Raw genomic sequence first — 24,557 nt, 5'->3', positions numbered from 1 at the left:
GTCATCAACACGTCAATATATAAGCATCGACGAGCTAATTTGGCACTTGGCTATAACTCCACACACTCGCAAGATTCGTAAAGCGCTGCGACGCGTCCTCTCGTAGCTTAGACCCGACGTCATTGTTGTAAGTCAGTAGCTAGGCACGGCTGGTGAATCTGCCAGACTTCCGAGTCAAGTCAACTCACAACATCTGGGGTCTGTCGCGTGACCTCCTGTCGGCGAGCCTTCGACGCTTCACGTGGCCTCAAAGTGCACCTAGCCTGGCACAAGCGCCGTGGTGACATCACCGCTTCTTTAGTGGCGAACGGGTGCTGCTGTTGTTTTCTTCGAAGACCCTTGCCCGCTATAATAAAGACACCGCGTAGGTGGACAACACGAACGCTGAACATTCAAAACATGTTGATGTCTACCAATTTGTTTTAAACCTCACAAGGTAAGAGCGACCATGAACCCCCACGCTTTTATATCCATTGCCACTTGCGCGTTTAATTGTCACAGAGTAACGTTAACTATTAGGGAGTGTATTAAGTTACCCGTGGTCGACCGGTGGTATAGTAATTGATGTTGTTGATTGAAAGTAGGCAAGCAAATGTCATTGAGAGACGAGTAACTGGAAATACGTATGACGTGCCTTTAACCACATGGCATTCATCCAACATTGGTTCATGCCAGCCTGACTATCCTGATGAGTCACTCAATGTCGAAACCGATCCAGAGTTTGCTTGCGTTGAACCAATGCTGCTGGAATTACACGCTCCCAAAAGGCCGTTTGGCTCGTCGGATGTGTAGAAAGTACTTTTATTTATTATGTAGACGGACAAAAATACGAAGGTGTACTGTCTGCCTGTTTGCTTTGCTGATGTAACCTCCGATCAGCACGGTTGACTATGTACGGTTCGAAAGAAGTTCAACATACGTGCATAACAAGTGCCGTGTGTGGTTAATGCAGACATTATTCCTTGAGAAAGGTTTCTGTTTTGTGTTTGAACATTTTAACGCCTTCATTTGAAGCTTTTGTGACTGCCGGAATCCATACTCTTTGGTTGTTTCGGTAAAGTCACGTAGGTATATGTTATACCTAGGTATATTTTATACCTACATGACGTTACCGAAAGAATCTAAGAGTATTTCAATGCCTGTTTTATTGCCAGAAAGGGGAAAACCTATTGTTATAACCTTTGAGGAAGTCTGCTTTATTTACTCTGTTGAACTTTGCACGTAGCCAAGCGCGCTAATCGGAGGTGCGGAGAAAGGACAGCAAACGAAACATAAACAGCAGTTACAAAGATATTAGTTTTCAATTTAGATTTAAAAGTGCAGTGGCACTGAGGCGAAAGCGTGATAAAAGCTACCGCGTGGATTAACATAGAGGGGCCGTCATTTCTGGCTCTGTGCTTTCAAGAGAGCACATGACTTGGTTATTGTTCTCGAGATCATCGATAGTTTTAGCTAGACTCGCCTGCGGAAGCTACCTGGTTTGTATAGGTGCAGCGTATAGGGTGTTCATGGTGCTGGTTGACTTTGTTTTCATGTGAAGTGCTCCATGAACACTCACCTCATCCAAAAAGGTGTTGCGATTACACAACTTCGGCAAACTCTTGCAAGCAGTCTTGCCAAAAGATACAAACTCAATTGTGTTTGAATTCCTGCGCATAATTATGCAGGTATAAGTTTCATGCCAAGTTTTTATGAGTGGTTATTAAAGTCTTGGCTCAGACCACGGATTCATTTTACTTGAGAAACCCAGTATCATAATAGAGTAAAACAACCCTAGTCAGTATTAGTGAAACCTAAATTCCTATCTAAGACCTTGTTGCCAGTATCAACGTTATAAAAATGCATAATAGGTTTTTAACCTTGCTATAAATAAAACAGGTGTTAAGATGTTCAAACACAAAATAGATACGCACCTATTGCAAGGCATCATCAAGTCTATTAACCACACACACTTGTGGCAAAACATGCAAACATACAAACATGCTCTTATAATATACGCGTTGTCTTTGAAACTGATTGGGCTACACCAGAGACATCCTTCTTCATGGCCTTGTCTCGCCACCAGTGTTAGCCCAGAGAACGCCCAAGGATAAACAGTACAAAGGGAATGCACTTATCAAAATATCAATAGCTCAAGTTGAGCAAGTATATCTATGGGATAGATATCGTAAAGATATCCACGCCACCCACTCAATCAACTACCCACTCTCCCAACTACCCACCTACTCACCCACCCACTTACCTACTCACGTACCCCTCACGCACCCACTCACCTACCCACTCACTCATCCACTCACTCACCTACTCACACACCCACTCACCTATCCACTCAAATACTCACCCACCCAATCACTCCATAACCACTCACCAACTCGCCTACTCGCCCACCCACTCACCTACTTATCCACCCACTCACCCAACTACTCACCCACTCACCCACCCACTCAATCACCTATCCATCCACTCACCCACCCAACCACTCACCCACCCACTCATCTACTCACTCAACTACTAACCTACCCACTCACCTATCCACTCTACCAACCACTCACCCACCCACTCACTCACCTATCTATTCACTCACCCACTTACCCACACACCCACTCACCCACTCACTAACCTACTCATCCACCCACTCACCTACTCATCCACCCACTCACCTACTCACCCACTCACTCACCTATCCAATCACCCACTCAACCACCCCACTCACCCACTCACTCACCTACTCACCGACCCACTCACTCACCTATCCACCCACTCACCTACTAACCCACCCACTCACCCACTCACCTACTCACCCATTCATCCGCCTACTCACTCACCTACTCACCCAATTACTCACCTGCTCACTCGCCCACCCACCCACCCACTCACCCACCCACTTACCTACTCAACCACGCATTCACCTATCCACTCACCCATTCACCCACCCACTCACTGACCTATCCACTCACTCACTCACCCACTCCACCTATGCACCCAGTTTAGATTTTTCACTATCCTCAAGGAGCTTCATTGACTTTGCCTGACCTTCACTCAACGCATGTTTGGTCAGGGTGTGACCGACTGTTCACAAATGTGCACCTCGGAATGTGGCTTTTTTTAGGTTCCCGTCATCAACACGTCAATATATAAGCATCGACGAGCTAATGTGGCACTCGGATATAACTCCACACACTCGCAAGATTCGTAAAGCGCTGCGACGCGTCCTCTCGTAGCTTAGACCCGACGTCATTGTTGTAAGTCAGTAGCTAGGCACGGGTGGTGAATCTGCCAGACTTCCGAGTCAAGTCAACTCACAACACCTGGGGTCTGTCGCGTGACCTCCTGTCGGCGAGCCTTCGACGCTTCACGTGGCCTCAAAGTGCACCTAGCCTGGCACAAGCGCCGTGGTGACATCACCGCTTCTTTAGTGGCGAACGGGTGCTGCTGTTGTTTTCTTCGAAGACCCTTGCCCGCTATAATAAAGACACCGCGTAGGTGGACAACACGAACGCTGAACATTCAAAACATGTTGATGTCTACCAATTTGCTTTAAACTTCACAAGGTAAGAGCGACCATGAACCCCCACGCTTTTATATCCATTGCCACTTGCGCGTTTAATTGTCACAGAGTAACGTTAACTATTAGGGAGTGTATTAAGTTACCCGTGGTCGACCGGTGGTATAGTAATTGATGTTGTTGATTGAAGGTAGGCAAGCAAATGTCATTGAGAAACGAGTAACTGGAAATTTTCTTGCTGTGGTTTTCACACCTGATGATGATTGCTTGTGTTGCAGTCGAAACGTCGTGAGAATTTAATTGTTTTATATTTTTATTATTTTATTGTTTCCCTTCTACGTGACTTTACCGAAAGAACCAAGAATATGAATCCCTGCAGTCACGAAAGCTTTAAATCAAAACGTTCTACTTAATTAAATAGACTTTTTAATAAATGTTTACTCCTACAACATCAGAGTGCAGCGCCACATTAAATACGCACAACATTGACAATAGTTTAAAGCGATTTGAAGCATGTTTAAAAAAAAATGTTGGGGGAGGGGGGGCAGAGCTTTGTGACGTCATATTTGAGGGGGGGCTGACTTTTTGTGACGCCGTGTGACGAGGGAGGGGGAGGGGTCAAAAATCGTCCAAAATCTCGTGACGTAATTTATGGACGACCCCTTTGCAAGGAATCATGTCTGCATTAACCAGGCGTATTTGTGGACATGCAAACAAATATCATGCTCTGGTAATGTATGATGCATTGTCTTTGAATCTGATTGGTCCATATCAAAGACAGCTTTCTTTAGAGCCTCGTCTCAAACAGTGTTAGACCATAGAACGCCAAAAGGCGAACAGCACAAAGACAATGCCACTCTCAGGGCATTTAGAGCTCGGGGTGAGCAGCTACATCGTGCGAAGTATCTTGCCAGTATCGTGATCACTTCCCGAAAATTGCTCTTTAAGTGAATACATGTTAAACGATCGTCGTTTTCCCACTGACTTCCGTGTTAAAATGTGAGAGATGTTTCAGCCCTAAAATGTTCCAACTTTTGTAACACGAGATATACAAATTACTGTATCATTTTGTAATAAAACATCAATTGTAACACTGACAACCCATGTTAAACCACAGGGCGAGATCCCCCGTAGAGTCTATATCACCTCCTCACTCGCCACTGTCTCCCTCTCTCCGTCTCATCCACACAAACCTCTCCCTCCCCCCTCCAAAGACAAGGATCTCCCATATAGCCTGTAGGGGAAAGTGGTGTTAGCGAGCACCTATGAAGGCCGGCAGGGCAAACGAGGGTGTGGGTGGCCAGCACCACACCCGGCCACCTTTGTCTCCCTAGTGGCGATGTTTACACATCACACCAGGTACTCATTTAAGGCTGAGTCGACCTAGTGGTTGCCCAAGACCGGTTCAGATAATCGTCACGTGGTGGTGTTGCCCGGGAGCGGGAATCGAACTCGGGTCGCCGGGTTCTTAGCGTGGCGCGCTAACCACTACCCTCCCCACACACACGTACACCATAACACACACACACACAGTGTACACACAAACGTGTACACACACACCACAGGTGTACACACACACCACAGGTGTACACACACACCACAGGTGTACACACACACCAACAGGCTACAATGTTCTAACATTGAGATTTTTTTCCGTTCTTTTATTAGTGCGCCCAGATTGATCAAATTCTACAATGAACGTCCAGACAAAACTCAGCCGAGCAAACAAGCAAAATAATTATCACGCTGGGATTCAGCAGGACGTGATCCAAACAGCAAGTTACAGAAGGCTACTGTTCTTCTACCTTGGCACTCACGGCACTCTTTCCAAGGCACAAGCGTGTGTCATCCAATACAGAATTATCAAGTCAACATGTTGTATTCGGCCATCCTCACAGCTGTGAGTATACGAACAGAATAAACATTTCACTGCTGCTCGAGGCGAACGTCTGGGGCGCCGCGGTGGCGAGATGTTATTTCGTTCGCCTGGATAGCCGGAGCGCGTGGGTTCTACCCCGACCCTGGCGCCTGCTGTATACAGTATTTGGAGTTTGTGTATCCCCCCACTACCCTCCTGGTGGTCCCGTGGATTTTTTTCTGGGACCTCCAGTTTTCCCCTCCATAGAATCAACGTGCGTTTAGATTATTTGGCCACTTTAAATTACCACGCGATAAGCCACTTCGTTGAGCGATCATTTGTGGCCAGGTTGCTTCAGAAAAAGAGCCATATAGGTCAACTAGAGGGAAGTACCCGGCGTTGCCCGGGTCTTAAAAATATTCCAAAACTACTCTTAAAAATCTAACAGCAGTGCGTACTGACTGTGGTGGTACCTGCTATGATTACAGCAGTGCATACTGTGGTGGTACCTGCTATGATTATAGCAGTGCATACTGTGGTGGTACCTGCTATGATTACAGCAGTGCATACTGTGGTGGTACCTGCTATGATTACAGCAGTGCATACTGTGGTGGTACCTGCTATAATTACAGCAGTGCATACTGACTGTGGTGGAACCTGCTATGATTACAGCAGTGCATACCGACTGTGGTGGTACCTGCTATCACTACAGTAGTACATGCTGACTCTATAGCAGTATCTATCGACTGTATAGCACAAAGTACTCACCTGACAGAGTGGCGTGGTGAGGCCTAGTCCCGTGCAGAGCCTCCAGCCTCGCCTAGATTGTCCAGCCGGCCGAGGTGGCACCTTGGCAGGCTGGGGCTGGGCTGCTAACCCTGACCCACCCCCACATAACCACGATCTCCCCGGCCGCTCTGCAGTAATATCTACGGCCTATAGTGGTAGCATCTAGCGACTGTATAGTAGTAATAACTGCACGCATCGGGGTGGGAGGGACATCAATCAGTGAAAAATTAACGTCAGCGTTTAGTGTATTTTATAGAATTTTTAACACGAGAGAAAATGTCCCCCTCACTCCAACTGAAGGCGTGCGTCTTGGCATGGGCCGTCCCTCCCACCAATGGCGCGTGAGTTGGTATGGTCGTGCACGCGTCATAAATAAATAAATGGAAAGTCCACAAAAATCGCACTAAATCGCTAATTAAACGTATTTAAAGTTGGCGGATGTGAAAAAGGAATAGCGCTGGGCGCACCGCGGGGCTTACGGCGTGGTACCTGGCTATTAATTGTTTACGTAAACCCCACCGTTGGAGAGCCAAGCACGTGACTACACACAAACCCACACACAACCCCCGCCAAAATCCCACACGCAATTTTTGACTTTTATATATATAGATGGGCCTTACCTGGTAAAATAAAAAGTTTCGATTCCCGCTCATGGTCAACACGAGTAAAGATTATCTGAACCGGTCCTGGGCCTCACCTAGGTCAACTAAGCCTCAAATAAGTACCTGGTGTAATTTTTAAGCATCACCACTCGGGATACAAAGGCAGCTGGGCGTGGTGCTGGTAACTTGCCGAAGACTAGTACCAGCGGTGTCAAAATAATCTTCTGTGGAACAGGAAGTTCGTGAAGGACGCTGCTGGGCAGTTGGAGGCAGTCGCCCTCCAACAACAACGGAAGGCAGAGAAGTGACGCGCACATAGAGCAGAGCGCCAGGCGGCTAAAATGCATCTATTTGGCACAGTATGGGGCACAGCTGGTGCATCTTCCAATCATCTCAGTCAACCCATGGCACCTAGGTCTGGCCCGTGACCTCCTGTCAGCGAGACGTTGACAATTCCCGTGGCCCCAAAGTGCACCTGGCCTGGCACATGCACCATGGTGACGTCACCACCATTTATGTTTATGTCTGCGTGTACGCGTTGTGTGTGCTCTCAAACCAGGCGCTGTGTGTCTTGATTGGAGGAGTGCATACGTCACAAGGATTTTGCAATCGCTCCACGCAATATGAACTGAATGGCCTCTGCTGTGATCAATGTTCTTCTGGTAAGAAATCTAAATAATTTTAGAAACAAAACCGATCATGAATGTTGAACTTCTTTCGCACCATACATAGCCAACCGTGATAAATGGAGGTGGGGGAATCATCAACGCTACAGCACCATTAACTGCGGTACACACCAATGCTTAAGTGGCCAATTTCCAAATTGCATTCCTCTCCCTCTCGCGCAAAATGTACTCCCCTTCTTGCATTGTCAGCAAGCATTTTTAGTGAAACCCTTATTAAAAAAAACTTCCTGGCCACGGCCTAATGCTAATGAATGGTAGCCCATCTGACACTCTACCGTCGGCCCTTGATACCTCAAATCTTCTGGGCATCCTCCCCTTCCCCAATGTCTCTTTCTGCATGTTGAAAACCCCCAACATCAACGCATTAACCTCGACAACAAGCTCTAATGTTCATTTTTTAAAATTATTATTGTATTGGGTCTTATGATGCGATTGAATTTAGGTGCTGTGGATATTGACGTTTTTGTTGACTAATGCTAGTTCTCTGTAGGCTCAGATTAACATGGGTACCCTATCTTGAACAATCTTCCATGGGTGTTGAACAGTTTTCACACCGTGTGTAGCCAATCGTTGCTATCCGTCGAGTAGCCTTGCACAGTGTACCAAGTTGTAAAAATGAACAGGAGCTAACAGACGTCATTTTACACGAGTGCTTGTGTTCGCGATTGGGTGACAGGACACTTTCGATCCGCCTGGTGCACCGCGGACAAGCCGACTGACTGCCAGCCGTGCCCTGAGGGCACCTACAACTCGGAGTACAACATCTACCCCAGATGCGAATACTGCACGCGCTGCATTCCAGGTGAATTTACAATAGTTCATCCGAGTTTGACACACGCCATGTTATTAATTTTACAATAGTGTATCATGTGGTTATTAGCAATGGTGGGCCGTGTATTTTACATCTAGGTCTTCAGTGCGATCCTCCCGCAATTAAACCACCTTCGAATAACCTCACCATGACGCTTGGGTTATAGGCTGTCGTCAATCGACGTAACCACCCCATATTCACAGTGACTGTAACCTTTATCGAGTGGAATGAAGTGATTGAACACGAGGCTCAACACCTATGAGAGTTACAATACACTCATTGCAGGGACATCAATACATGGTGACTGAAACCATCAAGGATGTACCACTATTACACAGTATGACATGATGCTCCATCACAAATAGACATCGCATAGCCCAAATCAATGTCATTACCAAAGAAACAAGGACAAACTCACAATAACCAGTCACATTTACTCATACGACCATCAAGCAAGCAAAAATACCTTAAAACACAAATAATACAATCAGGATTCACAGCATTGCCTTTCCCATCCACGTCAAATCCTTTAGACTACTAAGCAGCCATCGTACCGAGGCGTGACATTTATTGCACCCTGATGTGAGTTTTTTATGAGGTGGGGGGGGGGGCTTATTTCAGACCCCTACTTAACACCTTGTGCCACATGTGCAGCCGTGTCAGAGTGATGGCGGACTTACAATTTCTATAATTTGTGTAAATCTTTCGGTATTCGTGCCCCAAATGAAAATTTGGCCTGTTTGGCTGTGTCCAGTTGGTGGAGCATGCATACCTCTAATTGACATTTGACCAGCTCAATCTAGCCCAATAAATTAATTATTAATCTTAAAACTTACACTCTATGCTTTAAGAAAAATGCCTGTGTCGTTTGTAGCGTTTCGCCAGGTGAAGAAAGAGGGCTGCACACGTACTCGGAACGCAAGGTACGTATCATCATCATATTTTTATATATAAAAGTTTATGGGCACGCGCGCTTGCGAGGAATTTGGCTCTCGAACGGTGGGGTACATGTCTAAAAAAATTTGCCAGGCAGCACGCAGTAAGCCCCGTGCTTGGCATAGGTTATTTTTTTTCGCGTCCGTCAACTTTAAATTAGTTGCATTAGCGATTCAGTGTGATTCCGCTTTATTTATTTATTTATTGCGCGACATCGACCGTACCAACTCACGCCATTTGGGTGGGGGGGGACGGTGGACCATACCAAATGATGCGCGTTCGGTCCAGCTCACGGGGGACATTTTCTTTTATGCGTTTAACACGCAATTACCAAAACACACAACGCCGCGGCTATTTCTTAACAGTGTGATGTCCTCTTCGCCCCCCCCCCCCCAACACGATGCGTGCAGTTAATACTGCAGAGTCTAGATAGTAATATTATAGCATTATTGTTGCACGGGGCGGGGGGATTGTGGTGGGGGTGGTGGGGGTGGGGTAGTGGCCCAGCTCCCAGCCTGGCAATATGCCACCTCCACCGGCGCGGCAATGTAGGCCAGGACGGGGGCTCCGCACGGGACTGGGCCTAACCACGGCTATGGTGCGCACAACATTCCTTGCTTTGTACGCAACAATCACGTGTGTACAAAACTGTTGCTTTTATTCATCACCTTGGAAATATTCTATTATAGTTTTTTTGTTCGTAACTTGCCCATTACTTGCATCTTTATTATTGTGTCAACTCGCGTTCAAATACACCTCTTTATGCAAATATCACATTCCTATTATTGCGTTACTTATCTTCACTTACAGCTTTCGTGACTGCAGGATTTCATATTCGTTTGCCTCTTTCTCTTACGTCACGTAGCTACAAACATTTTCACACATTTTGCATTTGTCACAATGCCATACACACCATACAAATCGTACACCTAATATTTTTGGCTTATATCTTTGGCCATTACTTTCATCTTTATTATTTTGTCAACTCACCTTCAAATACACCTATTTTGGAAAATATCACCTTCCTATTATTGCATTACTTATCTTCACTTATGGCTTTCGTCACTGCAGGATTTCATATTCTTTGCCGCCTGGGTAAAACTACATGGTCGTGAGTCGGAGACATTCCCTCTACACCTTCGGGTGCGACAGGGATGTCCTCTGGCTCCCACATGATTTTACATCTATTTTTACCACGTACTTCGTGAAGCCTTCAATCTGCTACAGATACAATGGGAGGCTGATCGATGCCCGGATGCGGTCAAGGGATGTTATGTATGCCCATGATATGTTAATTGCTGCTCACTCAGAGGACGAGTTGGAGGCGCTGCTGCTGAACCAGGAGCTTGCCACTAAGAGGTGGGGCTTTGCCATCAGCCCCACCAAAATTAAGCACCTGCCTGGGTGTTTTGTACCATCGGACACTCCACCCCCACAACTCCCAATTGGTGATGGGCCGGTTGTGGAGAGAGTGGAGAGTTCCCCATACCTGGGCAGAGTGCTCATGACCGGCTCCGGTTTAACAGCAGAGGTCTCACTCCGAATCAGTCCAGCGGCATTAATTTTTTCATCGGTTGTGTTACGCTGTGTGCAAGCTACCTGGTCTGTCGCTCCACACGAAGCTTCAGGTCTTCTCGGCCACAGTCATTCCCGCCCTTCTCTACGCATGCGAAACGTGGATCCCCCTAATGGAACATCTTCACTAGTTACAAACATTTAGGCTGGGCTGCTTACGATCCATCCGGTGTCTAACCACGCTGGATTGTGAGGAGCTCACAAATCCTTTAAAGATGTGGACAAAGTCTCATCGGTGAGCTCCTCCGGCAGGCAAGGCTGCGTTGGTTGGCCCATGTAGCCCGCATGCCCAGCCACCGCATGCTGAAACAGCTTTTGTTCGACCGGATCGTGGGGGCTAAACGGGCGCAGCACGGGCTAGACAAGAGATGGAGTGATGTGCTACAGGAGGATGTGCAGCTGAGTGGACTTGCCAATGACTGCTACCAGTAGTCTCAAGATCGGCCTCTGTGGAGGAGGCTCGTGAAGCACGCTACTGGCCAGTTGGAGGCAGTCGTCCTTCATCAACAACAGGGGGCGGAGGAGTGACGCTCACAACGAGCGAAGCGCCGGGTGGCTAAAGCACAGCAGGTTGGCACAGTAGGGGGCACAGGTGGTGCATCAACCAGTCGTCTCAGTCGACCTGTGGCATCTGGGTCTGCCCCGTCACCTCCTGCCAGCGGGCGTTCGACACTTCACCTGGCCTCAAGGTGCACATAACCTACCACAAAGCATCGTGTTGACATCACCGCCACTTCGTGCTGAATGGCGGTTCTTGTTTTTGTATGGTATTGTGTGATATTTTTTACACTTTTCATTATTTTTCTATCTGCGTGACTTTACCGAAAGATACAATCAATGTACATTAATCATGTATGTTTGCAGACAACTAATTCTTGTATTCCATGCTTCGTTTGCTCATCTCTTGTACACAGAAACCTGGTATTTTTATTATCACCTTCAAAATATTCACGTATTTCCGTCTGTGTGCTCACAACTATTATTTGATTATTAACTTGGTCTGCATTCATTTCTTTGGTGTCAAATCACCTTCATAGCAACCTATTTTTTCAATAATCACCTTGCTAATATTACAATCATAATGTTTGTGTGCTGACATATTTCTGTTCCTTGCTTCTTCCACTAAACTCATGTTTATAGAAAGTGTGTGTAAGTCGATGTGTGTCTGTCTTTTTCACCCGGGCAACGCCAGGTACTTACCGCTAGTAAATTCTAATTTTGTGAGAACATATATGTGCATGTATGTGTGTGAGCACGCGTTTTTGTGTGTGTGTAGCTATAATATGCCGTGCCGCACTTAATAGGTGCTCGCTAATAGTCTATACATGCCATCTTATCGGCTTACGCAGTCTATAGAAGTATCCAAGCCGTTCGGCACTCATGCCCCCTGGTTGTGTCTCTTTAACTCGCCACAGGTGTGGCTGTGAGAAGGACGAGAACATCTCGAAATTTGCAAAGCAGGGCACCTTGTTCTGGTGCTGTCCAAAATGCCCAGCGGGCATGGAGACTCTGAACGAATGTGAGAAACCAATCTTCATCACCGTCCTCATCGGTTCACCATAAAAGCACGCACATGTCACGAATGTGGTACAAGCACAATACTGGAATCTCCCCCCCCCCCCCCCCCCCGCTAAACGTAATGAATGTGTTCCTTGGAAATGCTACTGAACTCAAAATTATTTCATAAGGCAAACTATAATTTCCCATGTTACAATCAGGGGTCGCGTTCCTAGCCGACATGTCTGGGGAAAAAATGCGTGATTACATATATTATAAGTTTTCCAAATTTAAACTAATAATAAATACAAATAATTAGACAAAACATGATTGAATATCTTGCTGATCAAGGTGTCTTGGGTGATCAGTGGTGTGGAGTTATGCAGACAAAGGGGCCTCTTTGCCGTGATTTTTCTTGAGGTCTTCAAACGTTAAGTATTTTCCTGGATGTTCAACTTATGAATAAGCACACTATGCTGACTTTGATCTTCAATCCCAGACACTTAAAAGTCTTTCCATATTTTCTTCAATTCCACATCTGCTCCGAGTTATACCGGTAGACCTCGTAGACCTGGCCACAAATGATATCCCAATCATGTGGCTTATCATGTGGAAATTTACAACAGCCTCTAAACGCACATTGATTCTAAATGTGGAGGGAAAAACTGAAGGACCCGGAGAAAAATCCACTCAACCATGGGAAGAACATGCAAACTCCAAATATACAGCGGGCACCAGGGTCAGGATCGAATCCACAACCTCCTGTGTACCGGGCGAGGTAGTTAATGTTGAGTTTTCATTTATGATAGCCAGGTCACTTCTGAAAAACAGCTATATTGTAGCTCAGTGGGCCTTACCTGGTAAAATAAAATGTAGAGACGATGGTCTGAGTTAAAAGCGTCTCATCTCTCTACCCACCCTCCAGGTTCCTTTACGGATTTCGTCACCACGTGCAGCCCCTGTCCTCCAGGCACGTTTAGTGACCATCCCGGGTCCCGCTGCCGAAACTGCACACGGTGGGTTCAATGCAGAACACTTTGCGACGTCTCCTTTTCCCCAGTGCTAACCGCACGCCTTGGTAAAAATGTGAAAGGTGGACGAACGGAGTCACCCGTAAAACGACTTTGGTTGGGGAACTGCACCACCTCTGTCACTCTCCGTGGTCACAGATTGCAGCTAAGAATTCAAAATCGCCCTCGAGATGTCACCGCCACTTCGTGGTGACGGTGAAATTATCTTACACGTCTTCTGAAACTGTTGGGCGTGCGCGTGTGTCTGTGTCTTTGTGAAGCTGTGAACGAGTGCAGTCTCCGTGTACGAACGCCAGCGACGCCGTCTGCAGCGGTATGATGATTCTACGTGCACACGGCAGTGGTTTAATAACAAAAGGGGGATGATGTACATGTTCTTCATCGATATTTCTCCGGGTGTTCTTAATCAATGTGTGTGTGTATTATTCACTGAGTCTTCAAACGTTGAGCATTTTGCTGGATGTTCAACTTACGAATCAGCACGCTATGCTGACTTTGATATTCAATCCCAGAAACTTATAAGTTTTTCCATATTTTCTACAATTCCACATCTTTTCCGAGTTATGCCGGTAGACCTCGTCGACCTGGCCACAAATGATATCCCAATTAAGTGGCTTATCACGTGGAAATTTACAGCAGCCAAATGCTATAAACGCACGTTGAATCCATAAGTGGAGGGGAAAACCGGAGGACCCAGAGTAACATCCACTCGAGCATGGGGAGAACATGCAAACTCCAAATATACAGCAGGCATCAGGGTCGGGATCGAACCCAGGACCTCCTGTATACGAGGTGAAATCGTGAATGCTGAGATTCAATTTGTGATAGCCAGGTCACTTCTGAAAATCAGCTACATAATAGCTCATCTGGTAAAATAAAAAAAAACATTTGTTTAGTTTATAGACCAGGGGTCGGGAACCTTTTTGACTAAGAGAGCCATGAAAGCAAAAAATGTGGAAATTTATTTCAGTGAGAGCCATATAATATATTTTAAAAGTGAATTCAACTAAATGTCAGTATAATAAGCCTCTGAATTTATTCTTTTAAATAATGTTGTTATAACACTCACCATTAATGCGACTTCTGGTGCTGCATGGATTTGCTGATGTCTTTGTAGTCGGGTTGGTACTTGGTGAGGTTAAGCTTCATGCAAGCGTTGAGGCTTTCATCCGTTAAACGTGATCGTAGGTTGGACTTGATGTTTTTAAGATGTGAGAATGACTGCTCACATGCATACGTAGATCCAAACATGGTCAATACAGCAATACTCACACGCTGCAGTGTGTGGTATGTGACAGGAAGCGCGTTCCAAGTTTTGAGAATCAGCTGGTCTTCGGGTTGGAGTTTTTTCATTTCTGTCCACATGTGCTTGCTCGCCAACTCCGCTTTCTGTCGTGTGATTCTTTCCAAATCTTCATTCAGTGACTTGAACTTATTCACCCACATGTCTGAGGCCTTCAGGTCAGCCACTTCTGCTTCAAAATCTCTGACGGAGACACCAGGGATGTAATTCAGGTCGGCTGTGTTCAGTGAACACTCGTTTGGATGGGTGATGAACTTAAAAAGACGAGTGTGCTCACGAAATTCTCCAAAGCGTGCTTTGAAGGACTGTAGGAGACTGGATGTGCAGCCAGCTAGCTGGTGGAGATCAAGGTTTTGAATGGGCTCACTTGCTGTGCATGCATCTTTAAATTGGCTCAGTTTTTCAAAATGTAGTAAACGACCTGTTTCAAGATCCGTGATGAAAAGCTCCAGCTTGTTTTCAAAAGCAAATACAGCTTGTTGAAGGGATAACACTGTATTTCCAATGCCTTGCATTTTCACGTTGAGCTGGTTCAGATGTTCAGTCAGATCTACGAGATAGTAAAACTTGAGGAGCCACTCGGTGTCGGCTAGCTCAGGATGCCCGACGCCTTTCATTTCAAGGAAAGTCCGGATTTCGTTCAGGCAAGCCGCAAAACGGCTAAGCACCTTCCCTCTTGACAACCAACGCACATTGCTGTGCAAAAGCAGACCAGGATAGTTATTTACAACTTCATCCAGCAGTGTTTTAAACTGGCGATCATTTAAGGCTCGGGCAACAATAAAATTGATCACACGAATGACCAGCGACATCACTTCGCCAAACTGCCTGTCACACATCTGAGCACAAAGTGCCTCCTGGTGTATAATGCAATGGAAACTTAGGATGGGTCTATTTTCATGTTCACAGAGAAGCGCCACAAATGCTTTGTTTTTCCCCACCATACACGGAGCACCATCAGTACACACTGAGAGAAGTTTATCCATAGGTAGACTTTTTTCTTGAGCAAACTCCATGAAAGACTTGAAAAAATCCTCACCTCTTGTGGACCCTTTTAATAGCAGAACAGCAAGACTTTCTTCGCGCAGTGTGTCACCAACAGCATATCTTGCAATCACGCTGAACTGTGACAAATGGCTCACGTCTGTTGACTCATCCAAAGCCAGAGAAAAGAACGGCGCTGCATTTATGTCCTTCACTTGCGTTTCCTCCACTTTGTTTGCCATCACGATGGTACGATCATGAACAGTTCTTGCCGACAGAGGCATGTCTTGTGTCCGTTTGATTATCTTGTCTTTGTTCGGAAGATCATCAAAAAGTTCATTGGCTACATCCAGCATGAACGTTTTAGCATACTCGCCATCTGTGAATGGTTTTCCGTTCCTCACTATTGCTAAAGAACCAGCAAAGCTAGCCGAATTATAGTCACCTTGCCGGGTCCATACGCGGAGTTGCTGCTGGCTAGCTTGCACCCTGCTCAGAAGCTCTTGGCACGCTTTCTTTCTGCTGTCTCCCGCAGGGTATTTTGATGCAAAGGTAGCGTGGCGCGTGTCGAAGTGCCGCTTTACATTCGACCGTTTCAACGATGTAATTTTGTCATTGCAAATTAGACACACCGCAGAACCCGCTCTCTCCACAAAGGCGAATTCTTCGGTCCATTCGTCCTGAAATGTACGATACTCGTCGTCTTTTTTTCTTTTCGCCATCTTCTTCGTCGAAGGGTTAGCTTTGAGCTAATGACCGAGCAGACGCAGTCTCAGACTGATTCAAAAGGGGGCGTTTACCTGTTTTACCCAGCAATGGCAAACGTAGGCCAGTATCATCCAATTAAAATAATGGACAATTGCTCCTGCAGCCCTGAACAGGACATGCGCAGTGAAAAATCGATGGATGGATTAAAACAAGTGAGAATATTTTGTTTTATCTGCGAGCCATATGCAATCATCAAAAGAGCCACATCTGGCTCGCGAGCCATAGGTTCCCGACCCCTGTTATAGACGATGGTCTGAGTTAACACCGTCTTACCCCTCTCCCCACCCTTCAGGTTTCTCAAAGGTCACCAAGTGCACCGAATGTCCTCCAGGCACGTTTCGTGACCGTTCCGGGTCCCCCTGCAAAAATTGCACACGGTGGGTCCAGTGCAGGACACTTTGCGACGCCTCCCGTTCCCCGGTGCTAACCGCACGCCGTGGTAAGAATGTGAAAGGTTGACTGACGGAGTCACCCGTAAAACGACTTTTGGTTGGGGGTCTGCACCACCTCTGCCACTCTCCGTGGTCACAGATTGCGGCGAAGAATTCAAAGTCGCCCTCAAGATGTCACCTGACGGTGAAATTATCTTACACGTCTTCTGAAACTGTTGGCCGTGCGCGGGTGTCTGTGTCTTTGTGAAGCTGTGAACGAGAGCTGTCTCCGTGTACGAACGCCAGCGACGCCGTCTGCAGCGGTACGATGATTCTACGTGCACACGGCAGTGGTTTAGTAACAACAAGTGATGATGTACATGTTCTTCATCGGTACTTCTCCGGGTGTACTTAATTAATGTGTGTGTGTGTGTGGTTAACCAGGCCCAGATGTATCTGCAAATGGCAAAGCACATGCAGCGATAGCTGCAGGAGCAGCAGTGAGTCTCTCCCTCTGGGTTGCTGTGCTGATGGTGCTGATGGTGCTGATGTTGCTCCATTCCCGCCGTGCTTCCGTTCAACACAAGGATGCCCCTCTGAGCGACTCCAGTGCCATGGATAATTTTTCCACCCAAGGCTCCTTAGCAACCCTGCAACGCCCAGACGAAGTTCAGTCAATGCTGAATGCTTGCAATGACATCGAATAAATCGTCGTGTGAGTGTGTGTACAGTGGAAATTAATCTGAGACAAACGGATATCAGCCCTGTTGTCAGACCCCTCCGAGTCTTTATAAAGGCCTCAATACCTGAGGCCTGTTAAGAGGCGTGAACACTGAGATACATCTGGCTTCATGATAGAGCTTCTCTACAGTTCTTGTAAGGTTATCATCAGCTAACACAATACGCATTAGCATTGTTGTGGAGAATATAAGTAACAAATAGATAAGCACACGAAATAATATCCTTTACAATTTTTTTCCCTGCAGATAAATACGTGAGCATTTTTGTTTATATGTCCTATCAGCCGCACGGCCTTCTGGGTTTGCTTAACTTCAGCAGCATTGGTTCAATACGAGACAACTCTGGACAGGGTTTTTGACTTTCAACTTGGACAGACTCATCGGGTCAAGTTCACCTTCAACACACACACAACACACACGCGCGCATAACCCAGTCCATTACCTGCCTCTGTGAGCCAAGACATCGGCGATCGTGACCTTCCTTCCATTTAGCTCTGCCCATGACATTTATACTCAAGAACTTTGCAAGACATTCTCCCAGATGCATTCCAAATTATTCACATATCTTGCGCAACTTTGCCGGAAGCCTTCCACGGCTTCTTTGTGGTGCCTGTAACGTCCCCAGTCAAAATATGTCTTCGTTTTTTTAATAAAATGTCCATGAAATCGAACGTTCCTTTCCCATCTTGTCTGTCCACAATCTCTTTTCCTTCTAAAAAAAATACATTTCTGTTGCTTTTGGTTCAATTTGTGGTGTCTCCTTTTACATCCATAAAGAAGCACTGGACGATACGTAGCACTGCAATATTCTGATTATTATCATTAATAACCTTATTTTTCAATATAGATCCCATTTTCTGATTAAACAGTATGTGTGTATGTATTTCATTTACCTACACAAAGCGTTTATTCAGGAACAAATTCCTCAAATCTTAAATGCGGCACAACACTAACGTACACTGTACCGAGGACCAAACACACATAGACTCACAATGAGACCCTTAGACTCACACAGAGACGCTTAGACTCACACAGAGACGCTTAGACTCACACATAGACTCATAGACTCGCAGAGAGACCCATAGATTCGCATAGGCTCGCATAGGGACCTATATACTCACATCGACTCTCGACCTTGACTGACATAGACTCATTTACTCACACGCAGACCCAGCCTTGTAGATATACCTATACACTTACACAGACCCATAGACTCACAGAGCGACTCACGCAGAGATACATAGACTCAGACAGAGAACCATAGACTCACTCAGAGACCCATAGACTCACTCAGAGACCCATAGACTCACACAGAGACCCATAGACTCACTCAGAGACCCATAGACTCACACAGAGACCCATAGACTCACTCATAGGCCCAAGGACTCACGCAGATACCCCTGGACGCACGGAAACTCACACAGCGACTCATAGACTCACATGGAGACCCCTAGACTCGCACAGAGAATCAAACTCAGTGTAAACTGTGAGCATTTTTCTATATTAAAGCCACAAACATCTGGAATTCCATCTCTTCAAAAATCTCCACGGTTACTCTCCCATCGAAATCACTATTTGATGCGAAGCTGTCAATTCTTTCTCACGTCATTTGCATTTAACACCACATATCCTTGTCTTTACATATTAACACGATCATAATGGTGTTTTTATAGTCTCATTTAGAATGTTGTCCTGTAATCGATTTAGAAGGAATCTTCCTGAACCGATATGTGCTTCAGGGAATTTACGTTTTAACTTTTGCTTAGTATTTATTTTAACTTGCAATATATGTGATTCTTCACGTGATAGTTGTTTTTGTCGCGATAACTTTGTTGATGTACTTCAATCGAGCCTGTAAAACATGATTGTAGCTCTGAATTTAAATCTTCTTAGGCAAAGGCAAGATTGTAATGCTATTTAACGTGATGGGGGAATTCTGCACGATAGTAAACATATAAGGGCATTTGCCAGAACCTTATCTTCTTTGGTTCTTTCGGTAAAGTCACGTAAAATGAGAATATAATAATAAATTGATAAAATAAAAAAATATTCTCACGACGTTTCGGAGGACAGCGCTGTCCTCCAGACAGTCTCGTCCCCTTCACCTGATGAAGGCCGCTTGTGTTGTGGCCGAAACGTCGTGAGAATATTATTGTGTTATTTTATTTTATCAATGTATTATTTTATTCTCATTCTACCTGACTTTACCGAAAGAACCAAAGAAGATGAATCCTTGCAGTCACGAAAGCTTTAAATCGAAATTTAACCATTATCTTGTGCAATTAAATCTGGGTGCAATCATTAAATTGTATATCACTAGCAGGAAGTAGCCAGCTTTATCCAGTGGAAAAAACACACACATATTTCAAAGCTTGTGCTCTGTTAAAAAAAAAACCATAACGTATACATAAATACTAAACAGGTTTTTCCTTAGCCCGTTCTACAGCAGTGCCTGTGCAGTCTCTGGCTTTCCTTGACACACGCTGCTTTGGGGTTTCCTCAGCCTGTGCCTGGAAGGCCCATTCCTTGTTTGCTGTTGAGACAGCCGCTACTCTTCTACCGTTTGTGTTGTGCACCGCGGTGCCACCGCTCTCTTCGTGTCTGTTGCTTTATTTTTGGATTTTTTTTTTCGTTTTCAACAAAATTAATAAGTCGATAAGCAAGCGTGTTTGCCTTGCTAGGGGCAACCGCGAGTCAGAGTTCTGCTCACGTGCAGATGTTTACTTGAGCACGCGGCTCTAATGTATCATTACGACGATCAGCAGACATTGTACAAGTTTGATGTTACTAGCTTAGATTTAAGACATCGATATTACTGTAAAAACAATCACAGTATTTTATAAGTTTTGGTTGGTATTACAATCCAATGAATACTTTGGTTGGAATTTTAAGGTGAATTATCATACAAATCAACGCATTGTATATATGTCCAACGCATTGAGCATGTATTACTCCGTGTAACCATTAAAGTCTATTCCTGGCTGATATGTGTCTAACTTTTTCTACTTCAATGCTAATACAGTACATTACTACACTCTACTGGGATGCTGGCATGGTGTAGTCGTTAACGATTTGAGCTTTCAAATCGGAGGTTGCTGGTTCGATTTTCGTCTCCCGGTGCGGCACTTGATTTATGGGATAGTTTCTTACATGTGTGTATATATGTAGGCGATGGCTGTTTGTCACCCATGTGTAGTGGATTCGGATTAGGTGCACAAACAACTTCTTGGGAGGCAACACTTATTTATTAATGAACACAACAGTTAACTCTTACATCACGCATAGGGTGGTGACCACCGACTTACTCTAGCTAACACACACTTCTCAGATACTCAAGGGAGGTACAGCCTCCTGTCTTGGCGGGACTATCTCACGCGTCTACCGCTATCCTAGAGTCCTCCGGCTGGGACCTACACACGGATCTATTCTTGGCGTCTTCACGATGCATCTTCATTCTTGATACGGGCAGCCTCGAACCTCGTGAGGAGGCTTCTTATATGGGCCTCGGTGTGCCCGGGCCCCGCCCGCCCTGGCCACGCCTCCCTTCGAGAACCCTCTCGAAGCCCCATACTCTTTGGTTCTATTCGGTAAAGTCACGTAGGTAAAAAATAAAACAACAAAAATCACGACGTTTCGGCCACAACACAAGCAGCCTTCATCAGGTGAAGGGACCAGGCTGTCTCGAGGACAGCGGTGGAGTGAAACACAGTCACGCTCAGACCGCGACCTTTAAGCTGTGTGCGAGGAAACAAGGTGCCTTGACAAAGGAATTAGCATATAAATTTGCATTTAATTGGCCGACTTAGCATGATGAACGGTGTAGAGGTGGTGTACATGCGGGTGAACATGCCGGTTGGCGCGGGGGGGAGGGGGAGTTTACCTATTGATGGTGTGAAAAGATGTTCTATATCGAACCAAACATTAAACTAATTTTCAATGGTACAGTATATTTTTCAAGTAGTGGTACCCCAAACTTTTGCAGCTCTTAATAAATTCCACCTGTGTGCCCGTCTCTTCGCAACACCGACACCAAACAAACGATATTTTAAGGAAGACTGTTTGAGCATCGCAAGCTGTATAATTTTCCGAGGGGGATTTCACAGCCGTGATGTCTCGTCCTGCAATGATGTGCGGAGGAGGAAAAAAAACAACGTTATTAACCCCTTACCTCGACTGTGTTTGCAATACTGTCGTGGTGCAATGGGTTTTTGTTGTTGTTGTTTTGCTCAACCCGAGCTCTCAATGTGCAATGACCCACATTCCAGATCACTCACCCGAAGCCAAGCAACAGACTACCAGGAAATAGACCGAGGCCACCGAAGCGATTTGTCGGGAGGCAAGATTCAAAGGGATCGGAGGAGAGAATAAGAACCGAAAAAGTCGGGGGACATGTGGGGAGGGTTGAGACGGAGTTCGAGAACCGTTGGTGCAGGAGGATGAGGATTGGACTGAGAGAGTGGGGTGAGTGGAGGTTCGAGAAGGGGAGTTCATCTATCTATATATATTAAAAAGGGAAATTTGTGACAATGTGTGTCTGTTCGAAATGTTTAGCATACTTCCCGACATGCAATAAACTTGAAATTTGGCATGAGGGTACTTCCCAGACTGTACACAATGCAAAAAGTATAAAAACATACTTTTGTTCTTTTTGGGGAGGGGAGGGGGGCACAATAATGCGTATATTTTTCCACGGCAAGTGAGCGGTGACGTCACATCTGTCATGTCACCCGCATGCGGCAGCGTCACGCAGTGTACCTGCATCCCCCCCCCTCCACACACCCTCCGCGTAGGCCGTGTGTTAATCCAAGACAAGAATCCGAGTCTCGGGCGAAGCCGGGTAGTAAAGCTCGTTGGGGTATGAAGGGGGACAGCACAAGGGGAGGGGACGTTCGGGTAGAGGCCGAGCTACGAGCATCAAGAACGAAGCCCCGCCCCAGTGTTGGTGCTGCGTCCAATCAAAGGCTCCGAGCCGCGACGCGTGTCGGCGTCATTACAAACTCCTTCATATCCGCGTCGCCATTTTGTGCTGTTCGCCTCTTTGCGTTGCTCTCTTGAGTCTGACACCGGGTGAGACAAGGCCATGATGGAGGCTGTGGTGGCGGAACATCGAGTATTCAGGGGCAATGAATACAGCATCATCGCATTGTTTGTTTGCATTGCCCTTGTACTGTTCGCCTTTCCACGTTCTTTGCTCGATTGCTACCGGTGAGATGAGGCTATAAAGGAGGCCGTCTCTGCTCTGATGTAGGCCAATCAGTTTCAAGTGCAATGCGTCCATTATACCACAAGCATGATGCGTGGTTAATGCGGACTTGACGATGCCTTGCAATAGGAGGTGGCCATTTGGTGTTTGAACATCTTAACACAACTCCTGTATTATTATTATTATTATTCCCGGTAAGAGTTACTGCGATTCTTTGTAACACACTGCGGTTTGCATCCCAGAGGTTGCCGGTTCTATTCAATACCCAAGGGGCCGTCCATAAAATGACGTCACGCACCTGGAGGGGGGTGGGGGGGGAGTCAGACATTTGTGACGATGTGTGACGAGGTGGAGGGGGGGGAGGTGCTTGAGAAATGTGACGTCACGTCAAAATGCGCAACATTAAATAAATATAGAATTGTTATAACAACACTCCTATAGCATCAGAGTGCAGCGCCACATTAAATACGCACTAAAATGACAATAGTTTAAAGCGATTTGAAGCATGTTTTATTTTCAAAATGGAAATATGGTTGGGGGGGAGCAGAGCTTTGTGACGTCATATTTGAGGGGGGGATCTGACTTTTTGTGACGCCGTGTGACGAGGGGGGGGGAGGGTTGGTCAAAAATCGTCCAAATTTATGGACGGCCCCCAATGCCTCCTCAGCTATATAATCCATTGGTATTTATTTCTCAATTACAAAAACAGCTACTAGTTCAGCACTCTACATGCTGCCAAGAAATATGAAAATCTCACCCAAGCTGTATTTGCAGCACTTCCATTGGCGTTCAGTTGACAATTGATTCCAATGCCTTGCTTCCAACATATACAGCTCTACATGATACTAATAATATAATTCTAGATTTGAAGCTTTCGTGACTGCAAGGATCCATACTCTTTGGTTCTATTCGGTAAAGTCACGTAGGTAAAAAAAAAAAACACGACGTTTCGGCCACAACACAAGCGGCCTTCATCAGGTGAAGGGATCAGACTGTCTCGAAGACTGCGCTGGAGTGAAACAGAGCCAAGCTCAGACCACAGCCTTTAAGCTGTGTGAGAGGGATTAAGGTGCCTTGACAAAGGAATTAGCATAAAAAATGTGCATTTTAATAGGCGGACAAAGCATGATGAAAAGTAGGGAGGGGGTCGACCTGTGCAGGCTGGCGAGGTGGCACGGCAGCGTCCACATGCTGGTGGTGTGAAAAGGGGATTTTAAGCTGCGAAAGTTTCGGGTACCACTACTAGAAAATATACTGTACCATTGAAAAATTAGTTTAATGTTTAGTTCGATTTAGAACATCTTTCCAATGGTTGCTTAATTTTAAACCATCTTCTCGGTTGAAATTGTGTCTGTGTTTGTAGATCTGAATTGCCTCGTGAACAAATCTCTGATAAAAAACCCGTGGGTTTGCAAAGAACCTTGGTATCGGAGAAAATTATATCGTGATCACCCACAGTGTTGTAACAGTGATCAGCCACGGCAGAAGAATTCGTTTTGCCGTGTTTCAAATCTGATTTGTGCTCGCGAATTCGGTCAGAGACATGTCGCTTTGCCTCCCCGATATAGCAATCACCGCAGGTACAACTCAATTTGTAAACCCCGGGGTACTGTAAGTCAGGAACGACATCCTTCACGGATGGGATCAGATCACGAATTTTGTGTACTGTATTGAACCGGACCTGGATCTTGTGTTTGTTTAGAATTTTGGAAATCTTTTTAGTAACGCCTGTTATATATGGTAGTGTGATGGTTTTGACCGGAGTATCAAGTGGTTGTTTCTGTATGGAGGGAGAAACAGCTTGGCGGATGGTACGGTCAGAGTATCCATTCCTTTTGAGGGCCAGGTGTACATGTTTTAATTTACTGGTCAGATGGTGTTGGTCCGAAATGCAATGA

General features: G+C 45.8%; 1 protein-coding gene across 4 annotated transcripts; it reads left to right on the top strand.

Annotated features, from left to right (window-relative positions):
* On the top strand, window positions 1-20,441 carry LOC116956548 (tumor necrosis factor receptor superfamily member 4-like). Of its 4 annotated transcripts, XM_076054477.1 has the most exons (12): window positions 3-436; window positions 3,110-3,551; window positions 5,174-5,405; window positions 7,314-7,416; window positions 8,117-8,242; window positions 9,126-9,174; window positions 12,178-12,281; window positions 13,185-13,275; window positions 13,551-13,603; window positions 16,638-16,722; window positions 16,987-17,039; window positions 17,161-20,441. In XM_076054477.1, exons 3-12 carry the CDS (start codon window positions 5,379-5,381, stop codon window positions 17,421-17,423), a joined length of 954 nt encoding a protein of 317 aa, XP_075910592.1. In that variant the 5' UTR covers window positions 3-436; window positions 3,110-3,551; window positions 5,174-5,378; the 3' UTR covers window positions 17,424-20,441. The 4 variants fall into 4 exon arrangements, with proteins under 4 accessions (XP_075910594.1, XP_075910595.1, XP_075910592.1 ...); XM_076054479.1 differs by lacking the exon at window positions 16,987-17,039 and having other exon boundaries at window positions 1-436; XM_076054478.1 differs by lacking the exon at window positions 3,110-3,551.
* The last annotated feature ends 4,116 nt before the right edge of the window (window positions 20,442-24,557 follow it).

The sequence above is a fragment of the Petromyzon marinus genome, chromosome 66 (assembly GCF_048934315.1).
Source record: "Petromyzon marinus isolate PM22_M1 ecotype Great Lakes invasive population chromosome 66, UKy_Petmar_22M1.pri1.0, whole genome shotgun sequence".
Lineage (NCBI taxonomy): Eukaryota > Metazoa > Chordata > Hyperoartia > Petromyzontiformes > Petromyzontidae > Petromyzon > Petromyzon marinus.
Note: the sequence above shows the minus strand (reverse complement) of the source record. Positions and strands in the feature narration are given on the sequence as shown.